Source organism: Nicotiana sylvestris, chromosome 7 (assembly GCF_000393655.2).
Source record: "Nicotiana sylvestris chromosome 7, ASM39365v2, whole genome shotgun sequence".
NCBI classification, from domain to species: domain Eukaryota; kingdom Viridiplantae; phylum Streptophyta; class Magnoliopsida; order Solanales; family Solanaceae; genus Nicotiana; species Nicotiana sylvestris.
In genome coordinates this window covers 46,094,988-46,106,635 of record NC_091063.1, presented here as the reverse complement: position 1 = coordinate 46,106,635, position 11,648 = coordinate 46,094,988, and the positions used below count along the sequence as shown (strand labels likewise).

General features: G+C 35.1%; 1 protein-coding gene across 1 annotated transcript; it reads right to left on the bottom strand.

The window, feature by feature from the left end:
- Positions 1-875: 875 nt before the first annotated feature.
- On the bottom strand, positions 876-11,222 carry LOC104227682 (uncharacterized). The gene is made up of 4 exons (XM_009779978.2): positions 10,839-11,222; positions 8,764-8,898; positions 2,349-2,435; positions 876-1,439 (listed from the first exon to the last, which is right to left on the bottom strand). Exons 1-4 carry the CDS (start codon positions 10,965-10,967, stop codon positions 1,284-1,286), a joined length of 507 nt encoding a protein of 168 aa, XP_009778280.1. The 5' UTR covers positions 10,968-11,222; the 3' UTR covers positions 876-1,283.
- Positions 11,223-11,648: the final 426 nt, after the last annotated feature.

Sequence of the window (11,648 nt, the reverse complement as noted above, 5' to 3'; positions counted from 1 at the left end):
TCTCTACGTTACTTTTGAATATGAAGATTTCTTAGTCACAATGTTTAGCTTCTGTAAAATATAAAGCATTCTTGAAGGAGTTGTTTCTAACTAAAATAAGTTGTAGTAAATATAGTTTCATTAGTTTGTCAGATTATTTATCGTAATTGCTTTAGAGTGATGTTAGCTATTTTAATTCAGTTTGGGGACATAGATACTTTTTATTTCACCATAAGAAAAATAGTCAAGAATTCCATAAGTTTTCTTTTATTTTTACTTCTTTTTTTTGTAAGAAACTTTACTACATTGTAAGAAATTTTGGCTTTGCTCTAATAATAGGCAAGTCTGCAGAATCAGTTTAATGGAATTTTCTATGGCTTCTCTCAAAGCTTAATTCACCTTTGCTCTAAATAATAATTATAAATATGTTTAGTTTTATGTAGTTTGAACATTTTTCTTACATTATTGCTGAGGCATTACTGGGAAGTTATTAGTAGCTAGGTTGTATGGATTTAAAAGTACTAACCAAATAGTGGGTTACAAAAAAAAGATTCTACGCTCAAAGTTATTGAAGCTATAAGTTGGCTCATTTTTCCCGTAAAATAAATACGGTACATCAACTCCAAAAATATTAAGCCGAATAATAGAAATATACAATTAAATATCTCAAATATAAAAGAGACAAAATAATTAAATATTCTAAAATACGCTATTAGCTCATGTGTTCATACTCGAACCTTGGATTGATACGCTTAAAAAATAAAAGGATCATGTGCGCATTCTGTGCCTTGATACCTTTTAACTTCACAATAATTATGCTTTCACCATGTGTACATTTTCGTACCTTTGTTTAACATCCAACTTCAAAGAAGAATACCTCGTGTGCATACTGCATCTTGATGAAAACAGTTAATAAAATATAATAATTAATTAAGCGGTAGTAGGCAAACCACAACCAATAAATTACAAGAATAGCCATCAATTGATTTAAGCCTTACATAGTCAATAAAAGAGACTGTGCTAGAACCACGGGACTCGATGGGTGCCTTACACCTTCCCATTGGTCAACAGAATTCCTTACTCAGTCTTCTGTTTTCGTAGACCATAAATTAAGAGTCAAACCTTCCTTTTGAAAGAGGATTCAAATAAAAGGTGACCTGAAACACTAAAACTCAATTCCAATTGGTGACTCCAAATAATAAATAATCCCTTTTTAAAAAAGAGACATCAACTCTTTACGTTGCTCGAACTGTAGAGGGGTCTTACAATGTCAATGTGTATGTTAGCACAACAGTAGCAGATGATCAACCAGCTTTCACTTTGTCTTTAGTACTTTCTGCATTCCCGATGCTAAAGATACTACTCAATCCTCGTGTTTTGGCATGTCGCTCCAGTTCAATAACTCTGTTCTTAAGAAACTCAATCTCTCTACTCAGCTCTTCATCTCGCTGCTTCATTGCCTAGAAAAGCAAAGAATTTATGAATTAGTTTAACATGGAAATATAATAGGGGGCTGTGATATCCGTGATATTAGTTCCTTGCAATAGAAATTTTTAGTAACATATCTCCTCAATTAAGACAACATTTGTATCTCTGCTCATGAACCATGAGTAAAATGCTTAGCTCATTGCAGTATTAAAGAAAATAAGGTTGAAATAAGTGGCGGAGGGGGTTCAAAAAAAGGAAAAAGTTAAAGAAGGTTGTAGCCGGTGGGAATAGAACCAATGACCTTACAAAGGTTTTGAACCCCCTTGACCACTAAACTATGCTTCTGGGCTGTGTCAAGGGGATTCAAAACATAATATATAAAGGTAAAAAACAAATTTTGCAGTATAAGTTTTCGACGAAGGGAGTTCGATGAACACCCTTTCGCTCCCTAAATCCGCCCCTGGTTGAAACAGTAAATAAGGTGAAAAAAATAAAAAATAAAAACAGCTCTAAAAAGTTTCAAGTATAGCACACCACCAAGTGAAAAGGTAAATTCACATTCATTGATGGTTTCATTTATCCAGTTGAAAACTATGTAAGTTCAATATTAAGTGTTTCTGACTAGGTGCGGTGTGGAGAAAATCTCAAACAACCTAAACTTACGACAGGAAATTAAGTCGTTAACTCAAAATCTAATAATACGTCATAGTGAAGACACTCACCTAAACCTGATCTTATCCATGTGGAGAGCAATAATAATTAAATACGTGCTTATTTTTAGCATCTCAGTTGAGATGTTTCCTCTCGATCTTTAAATTCATTTCTATGAGTTCTATGGAGAATATTTTATCTATTTTCATAAAGAAAATAGGGTGTAGGGAGAGGGACGTGGTAAATTTTTCAGGCACAAGAAGATCATTGTTATGAATGTCGATATGCACCTCTAGTTCCTGCTTTCGAAGTTCCTCCTTTCTAGCTTCAGATCTGGAACTTCTTTGCACCTCAAAGATAACAGCAGCTCCAGCCACCTAATTAAACAGATTTTTAACAAAAAAGAAGCATAAGTTGATGGATTCTGCCTTTGGTGGAGAAAGAAGAGAAGACTGAACAAGGTAATCCTATCCACATTCTAAAAGGAGCAGCTACGACATTCTGCTGCAGATCAAGCAAATCCAAATTTCACTTTTCAGTTCACATCTATACACGTAGTGTTTTCGGTGATGCCAAATATGTATGGGAAACCAAAAAAAAGAGAAGGAAAACGAAGAAGGTGCCACACCAGCCCATCTTCAAGTTAGCTTCACTCAACCAAATCAAGCCATCTTGAGCAGTTGGGATTTGGATTCATAAATTGTAGGTTTCCATCGTACTAGAGAGGCAGTTTGATAACCCAACTACACGAGCTCCGTAACAGAAACAGAAACATACGATCACATGATGCCAGTTCAAATGCTTTCAAAGTTTTAGTTTGTCACTGGATATGAAATTTTCTAACGGATCAGATATCAAATAGTAACAGTAGATTCACAATTAGAAGGCACCATATTGATACATTTAACCAACACTTCCTCCGTCCCAGTTTGTGTGATTAGTTTGATTTGGCTCAATTATTAAGATAAAAGCTGAAACGTGAACCATTTACTATTTGTAAAGAAACATGTGAAGCCATTTTTAATTTTGTGCTGCAGAATAGTGGCCTAGATGAGCATGGACTAACGGTCAATGAAGCTGGAACGAGAACCATAGGAGCATAGGGTTCAAATCCTAACAGAGGCAAAAGGCACAGTGGTTTCTTCTCATTTGTTCAGCCTAAACCTTGACGGGTAGAGTTACTCACTACCTATACCGGTGGAAAGATGCAAGTATCAATATCTATATATTATATTAAAAGGAGAGGAATAAGCCCTCTCCTTAAGCCAAGTGACAGCCTAGAAAAAAGTCACATAGCATAAGTAGTTAATAATTAGTTATCTATATATTATTAAAAGGAGAGGAATAAGCCCTCTCCTTAAGCCAAGTGGCAGCCTAGAAAAAGCCACATAGCATAAGTAGTTAATAATTAGTTATTTGGTTAATAATTAGTTATTGGTTATTGGTTTTGAATTTAAATTTCTATAAAATAATAAAATAAAATATTTTATAATAAAAACGAAAATTAAAAAAACTGTCCATTCAAATTGGAGAGTAGTTTCAAGTTGGAGTTTTAAAATTATTTTAAAATAAAAAATTAAAATTACACAAAAAAAAAAAAGAACTGCCAATTTAAAATTTCTTTGTTTTTTTTAATATTTTTTTTTTCTTTTTAAAAGGAGAGGAAAAGTCCTTCTCCTTAAGCCAAGTGACAGCCTAGGAAAAAGCCACATGGCATAAGTAGTTAATACTTAGTTATTTGGTTAATAATTAGTTATTGGTTATTCTTTTTGAATTTAAATATCTATAAAATAAGAAAATAAAATATTTTATAATAAAAAACGAAAATTAAAAAAATTGTCCATTCAAATTGGAGGGTAGTTTCAAGTTGGAGTTTTAAAATTATTTTAAAATAAAAAACTAAAATTACAAAAAAAATAAAAAAACTGCCAATTTAAAATTTCTTTGTTTTTTATATTGGTGGCCATATCCTTTCTTGGAACTTAACACTCCATGGGCACCTTTGTGGTATCTTGGTTTGGCTGCGGTCCACATCCCCTGTTATGGAATATATGCTCTGCTAATCAAAGCAAAGGGCCGACTGTTCTCGAGAATGTTTCCACAGACATTTCTTAGGTCATATTATTGATCTTCCTGCCGTTTATGAAAACGCAAAAAGGCCCAACAGCCCCTAAACTTGCATCAGATTTTAAAGCCGGAACATCAACTTTGGTCCTTTACTTAATGATTGAGTACTATTAAACACATATGACCTTCGTGGTGTTCAATTGCTACTGATGTGGAAACAGCCTCTTTGAGCCGAGGGTCTCCTGGAAACAGCCTCTCTGTCCCTCGGGGTAGAGGTAAGGTCTGCGTACATATTACCCTCCCCAGACCCCACTTGTGGAATTACACTGGGTTGTTGTTGTTGTTGTTGTTGTTTTGTTTTTTATAAGTTTTGTTTTTCTTTTTAAAAATAAAAAGTTTATTTATTCAAAAAATATTATTGAGAATAATAGAATAAAATATAAAATAAAAAAAATATGTATCATCTATTATATTATAAAAAGAAAGTAGCATACAAAAATTAAAATAAAGTAACATGCTAATAAAAGTTTCTATTAACAATTCAATAATACTAAATATTGGATATATATTATTAAAAGGAGAGGGAAAAGCACAAGTTAGTTAGGTTGGGTAATAATTATTTTTTTTTATTAAAAAAATTGCAAGCAACAAAATAAAATTTTAAATAAATATCTCTATTATAGAAGTAATGTGAAAGTATTTTAATAACACTCAAAAATATTACCTGAATATTTAAATAAATATCTCTATTATATCTATATCTATATCTATAAATTATTAAAAGGAGAGGAAAAGCGCTCTCCTTAAGCCAAGTGGCAACCTAGAAAAAAGCCACATGGCATAAGTAGTTAAAAATTCGTTATCTAGTCTAGTTGAATAGTCAAGGTTAAGCCTGGACACCACCGTTATTAAAATGAATTAAAAAATGGCGGAGAAGATGATAAAATAGTACAGAGAGTTTAAAAACAAGGTCGGAATTTTGAAACTTTTTGCGGTATGTAACTATGTGTAATGTATTCAAAGTTTCTAATCAAAAGTGGAGAACATTTTCAGACAACTGAAAAAGGAATGTAAAGCAAGATTTTCGGTAGATGGAGCACTAGAAACTATATGAACGCACTTTAATAAATACTCCCTCGTTTTAATTTTTGTGAACCTATTTGACTGGGCACGGAGTTTAAGAGAAAAAAGAAGACTTTTAAACTTGTGGTGTAAAATGAGGCACATATATTTTGTGTGGCTATAAATCATTGCATAAAGGTAAATTGTTTCCAAATGAGGAAAGGGGTCGTTCTTTTTGACATGAACTAAAAAAGAAATAAGTTCACATAAACTGAAACGGATGGAGTATAACATATAACACAATTGAAACATAGCATCAAACACACAGGCCAAGGTGGAGGGCTGCCTTTTGGGATGACAAGTGGATAGGACATGGTCCTCTAGAAGATCAGTATCCTGATCTGTTTCTGACAGCATCAAACACACATGCAAAGGTGGAAGAAATAAGCGGACAACAGGGCTGTAATTTGAACTTCAGAAGGATGCTCAATGACTGGGATGACAGAGTTGCTGCATTGTTAAATCAACTTGATCATTTGCAAGGCCTCAGAGGATGCGAGGATTCCCTGGTATGGAAAGGGTCAAGTGCTAGGCTTTTCTCAGTGAATTCAGCTTACAAAAGTCAAATGGACAACATCCACATTGGTAGAGGCCGCCTTGGAAACAGATTTGGAAGGTAAATGTACCCTCTAAGGTGCTAGTCTTCGTCTAGTTAGTGGCTAGACAAGCTTGTCTGACACATGAAAAACTAATGAGGAGGGTTTATTATCTGAGTTCCAGATGTTATTTAAGTGAAAGGGAGGCTGAAGATAACTCTCATTTGTTCCTACACTGTGTGGTTACTTCTCATTTGTGGCACTTGTTTCTGAGTATAGTCAGAATGAATTGGGTCATGCCAAAGGATACAACTGACCTCTTGAGATGTTGGAGTGGTATGACTGATGGTGTTAGGCAAAAGAAATGGTGGCAGATGATCCCAACCTGTATTTGGTGGACTGTCTTGAATGAAAGGAACTCCAGATGTTTTGAGGAGTGCCCTATTTATGTTGGAAGAAAGAAAGTGGTATATTTTGGGGATTTTGTTGACAAATTCTCCAAAAGGCTACAGGGCTAGCAAGGAAAAATCTTATCTTTTGGTGGCAGAGCAGTTTTAATCAAAGCCGTGCTGCTTTCTTTACCTCTCCATGTTTTATCTGTGACTCAAGGGCTCACCCTGTTTCCAAAAATGGGCTGCAGGACAATCTCATACTTGGAAGAGAATTTTGGGGCTCAGAAAGGAATGTGAACAGTTTATTCTCCGGAAAGTTGCTACCGGAGATCTCTCCTTTTGGTGGGAGAATTGGGTGGGACTAGGCCCCCTAGCTCAATTCTTTCCTCATTCCTATAAATCCAAGAAAATTAGAGTGGCTGAATTTATGGAGGATAGAACAAGAAATTTGGCCAAACTACACGAGCATCTTCCTGATCATCTAGTGTCAAAAATTCAGGGGGTCACAATTCATGAAGAGTCTAACAACTTTCCAGTTTGGACACTTGACCAGCAAGGGCTTTTTTCTTGCAAATCAGCTTGGAAAACTTTGAGGAGGACCAAGAATGTCACTCTTTCTACAACCAAGATATGGCATCACAAAGTTCCTTTCAAAGTTTCCTTTTTTATGCTCAGATTATTATCCCATAAATTGCCTACTGATGATGTTTTGCCAAGGAATCATTGGACCTTCTAAGTGTCTTTGTTGTATAAATGCAGATACAAAGAGTATTGATCATTTATTCAATAATGGGGACCTAATTTTCTCTGGAACTTGTGGGGTTAGCTTAAATCAAAGTAGTATTAGATCAACTCTGATGAAGTGGTGGCTCATGAAACCAAAAAACAGGGTACAATCTTTTCTGCTCCAATGCTTACCTTCAGTCATCTGCTGGGAGTTGTGGAAAGCAAGGTGTAGCTCCAAATATGAGGATACAAGATGTACTCCAGGGAGAATTATAAATCAAGTTATCTACTAAATGAAATTACTGATTTCTTCCCAATTTCCTTCACTTGTATTGGATGAGCAATGGCATGTTGCAAGTGATCAAGTTGAAAAACTTATGCCTAAGCTTGATATTCAGTGTTTGAAATGGATCAATCCCAATCCTTTGATGTATAAATTAAACATTGATGGGTGCAGTAAAGGCAACCCAGGCAGAGAAGGAGGTGGTGGTATTTTGAGAGATGATAAGGGTCAGCTAGTCATGGCATATGCAAATTATTTTGGGGCATGTTCCAACTTCTAACAATGTGGCAGAGGCTCTAGAAGTGCTTATGGGAGTTCAATGGAGTATTAACATGGGCTGCTTGAATGTTATAGTTGAATCTAACTCTTTGGTCTATTGGAATGATTAACGGGACACATGCTATACCATGGCAAGTCAAACATATCATCAGGAAGATTTTTAGAGCTAAAAGTGCGAGGTAATTTTGTTTTCCAGCATTGTTACAGGGAAGTGAACTGTATAGCTGACTTTTTAGCTAACTTTGGAGAGCACACAATGCAAAGTTCATTCTTCACACAGGATTTAACTCTCCCTTTGAAAGCTAAAAACAATTTGAAGAATGGCATCAATGGCATACTAGTCCTTCAGATCAAAGCGCAAAGAAGAAACTTCACTTTTGATTACGGGTAGTTACAATAATATATTTCTATGGTTTTTAACTAACTTTAACCTAGAATACAAAGTTCATAGTGTAAAGGAGGAGAGTTCCTTTATTTTGTTGTATTCTGAACACTTATGTAATTGTATTGGAGACTAGGGTCTACATCCTCCTCCATGTACTCTTTTTATGTTATAATTCACTAGTCGGGGTGTCTGCCTAAACCTCCCCCCACCCCCACCCCCACCACCACAATGGTGGCTTTTGACAAAAAAAAATGCCCTGTAAATGATAGTGACTCCATACTTGACATCATAGAATCCTTGTAAGTTTTTGTTGTAGGGGGATTCTTATCTTTTTGTTTTTTCTCTTGGAGTATGTATTTTGTCACTTCTAACTGCACAATCTTTGTGCTGTTCTTTCTGAAATAAATAACATAATTGAAACATATATGCTGCCAGTAACATGACCATATTAGACATATAAAGTCAACATCTTTTACGCTTTGGTGCACATATATAAAAGAGACAACTTGGTTGTTACAACAAATCAATATTTCGGGTACTTAAGAGTTCAGTGATTTTGGATTATTCAGTGATACCGATTTCAGAAGACATCAGTGTTCAGATTTCAATTTTAAAAACTAGCTGCTTGATATATGAATTCTGAAGCATAAGATGCCATGCATTCTGCATTACACCTAGAATATTAAATTAAGTTTTGGATAACTAACATCCTGGCTACGGTCCACTATGAAAATATGTAAAAGAACTTGTTGGTTGCATCATAAGTGGAATAGGACATAAACAAGGGTGCTCAGTGCTCTCATCAGTAAATAAATCAGCATCTCCAAACACATTGTCATGATGATCAATAATCATTATCCCTACGAGAAAATATCTGTGCAATATAACAAATTAAGGACATAGAGACAACATTACCGAGAACACAAAGAGTTCACCTAGAAGATCAGCAGCAGCTTGAACTGCCTTTTCTTCATTTAGAGGGCGAATTGCAACATCAGTTGCATGACCATATATACGTCTTTGCAACTTCGTTGAGAATCTATGGTTTGCCTGGATTAAAAAGGGAAAAAAAGAAAGAAAGAAATCAAATATGCATATATTCCATGAATTTCCATTTCCAATTACCTTCATTTCTAATGGACAAGAGGAATTATATCAACTTAGATCACACATCCCGGAAAAATAATGCAACACTGAAGCACAACTCAAGGATATTAAGTTCCATGGATGTGACAATTTTGACTGTGTGCCTGCATATGTTTTTTCTTTTTTTTTTCTTGCTCTGACAGTATCTAAGGCCATCTTGCGAGCACCTCGACTATTCCACCGGGTACTTGCTAGTCGAGCTTTGTCTTTGTTTTGTTACAACTACTTTAGTACACCACTTAGTGTCTTTCGTGTGTTTTCGTCTTCCTAGACTTCTGCTATTACGTGATGTTGCCTTCGTTTTGGTTTTCTAATTGCAGTACCTAGTGTTAGTTTTGTGTTTTGGCTTGGTTTTCTAATTTGTTTGCTTGCCATTTCCCCTCCCCTATTATCTTTTCTGAGCCGAGGCTCTACCGGAAATAGCCTCTCTATCTTTTAAAGGTAGGGATAAGGTCTGCGCACAGACTACACTCCTAGACCATATTTATAGAAATACGCTTGGTTTGTTGTTATTGTTATTGTTGCACTGATTCTTTAGTATTTACAAGATTAGGATTTTATTATTTTTCTGTGAATAATACCACCGTGCAATGAGATAGTAAGATTAGATTGTTGAATGTCTTATTCCTTATTCCTACTGACTTATTACTTTTAAAATTGAGATCATTCATTGAAATTTTAATGCATTCAGAGTTTGAAGAGTGTCCTAGCTAGTTTCTAAAATTCTAAGTTTAACAGAGGTAATGGGTGACTCTGTCGGAAAGGTTTAGGCAGATGGGAAGAAATCACCAAGTATTTTTTTTCTCTGTTGTGATTTGCAACGTGGTTTCCAAGGTTTGCATCCACCTCATTGACTATTAAGCTACCCCTTGCATGCAATTTTAAATGTGTCTTAACAAGTTTATGGAAGCTAATTAGTTGTTTTACTTTGAGCGTATTGAAGAATACTGCAAACAAGAATTGCTTAACTAAGGTAGCAGCAATAAGCCATTCTTTTCCCTTTTTTTGGGTGTATATTGCTCGCGAGCAGAGCGACGGTAAGTTAAACCTAATACTATCATGATCAGCCTTCGACGCTTATCTCCTTGTCTTCAAATTTATAAACTATAACTTACTTTGACGTTTTCAATTTCCTATAGAATCATAATCCCTTTCCCTAGTCAAACAAGATGAACAAAAATGTATTTATCTATATTACAGTTTTGTATTTAACTAAATACACTTAGAATGCTTTTCTATTTGCTATTCTTTTAGGCCCTAGTGGTAAGAGCCATTGAGTGATGTGTAGTTAGGTGCACGTCATGAGTTTGAACCCTACACGTACAATAGTTTGGTACGTAAGTGGAGAAGGGTAGAATATAGATGGCCCATTATGCACGAGTTTTGAACTGCGGGCCACTGGTTGTCGGGGATTTGTTGGTTATCAAAAAAATCTTCGGTAAGTACTTTTTTAGCATCACCATTTTTAAGTTTCCTGATTCCAATCTATTAGGTAATTCCACCCGACGGTCAATTATTCATCCACCTACGATAATTATCTTCAAATTCAGGAAATGAGCTCAGTCAAGGAGACCTTTCAATCAAGTAACCGTTTGTGCGAAAGCTATGTAGTTTCACCACATAAGTAACCGCTTAAACTCAGAGTGATCTCAGTAATTATTAAAGGGGGATACTGTTTGACTCCTAAAATTTACATTTAATTTCTGAAAATCCTCCAATAATGAAAACTCCAGTTCTTTCTAAAAGTCATCTCTTTTTTTTTTTCCATTATCATCACTATTTACCATTGACCATTTGGTAAAATTGAAGGAATTGAAATTGAAGAAACGAAATAGAAACAAAACCTGGGCGATGTTGATGATGAAAGTTCGGAACCTAGGGTGATAGCCAGCCTCTTTCTTAATGCGACGGCCGATGGGTTTGCAGAAAGATCTGAGGGCAAGTGTCCCTAGCTTGAACACTGGTAGTATCATTCTTACTTCCTATATCTTCCCAAAACTAACAGAGAATTTTTGTAAAAGTACTGAAGAAATTGATGGAAACACAAGGGTTTTGATGAATGATGAGTCTCTGATTGGCACTCTCAATCATGGAAGGAAATGCTGACATGGGTTTTTGGAGAGACAATTCGTGCTTGGGGAAAAAGTAATCTGCGGGTTAAAGGCTTACAGCAAGACTTCTTTCTTTTTCACTTTTTTTCTTTTTATGCTAATGCGAGATTCAATTATTGGATTTAATAAATTCAAAATGTTTTATATAAATGCCGTTTGTCAATCCAAAAAAAGGAGGATATTTCAGATTTTACACTGTCCTCCCGCAGTCCCTCACTCAGTCGCAAATAGTATAAGGAAAGGTGTACACCTTGAACTAACCCTAAATTTGGTTCAAATTATTAGTATCCTTCCTAAATTATTTATCCCCTCAACTTGGCCTTTTGAGGGTCATTACCCCACTAAACGCTGATGTGGTAAAAAGTGTGGGTGCACTTGCCTGCCACGTGTATTTTTCTGTCTATGTGGCATTTTTCTGAAAAAATAAAATATTTTTTTACCTTTTTAAGAATATTACTTTTTTAGATAATTTTTTTCGAATAAAATTTATAATAAAACTTGGATGTAACTACATTATTTAGGCTAAATATTTTTCTTTGGCCA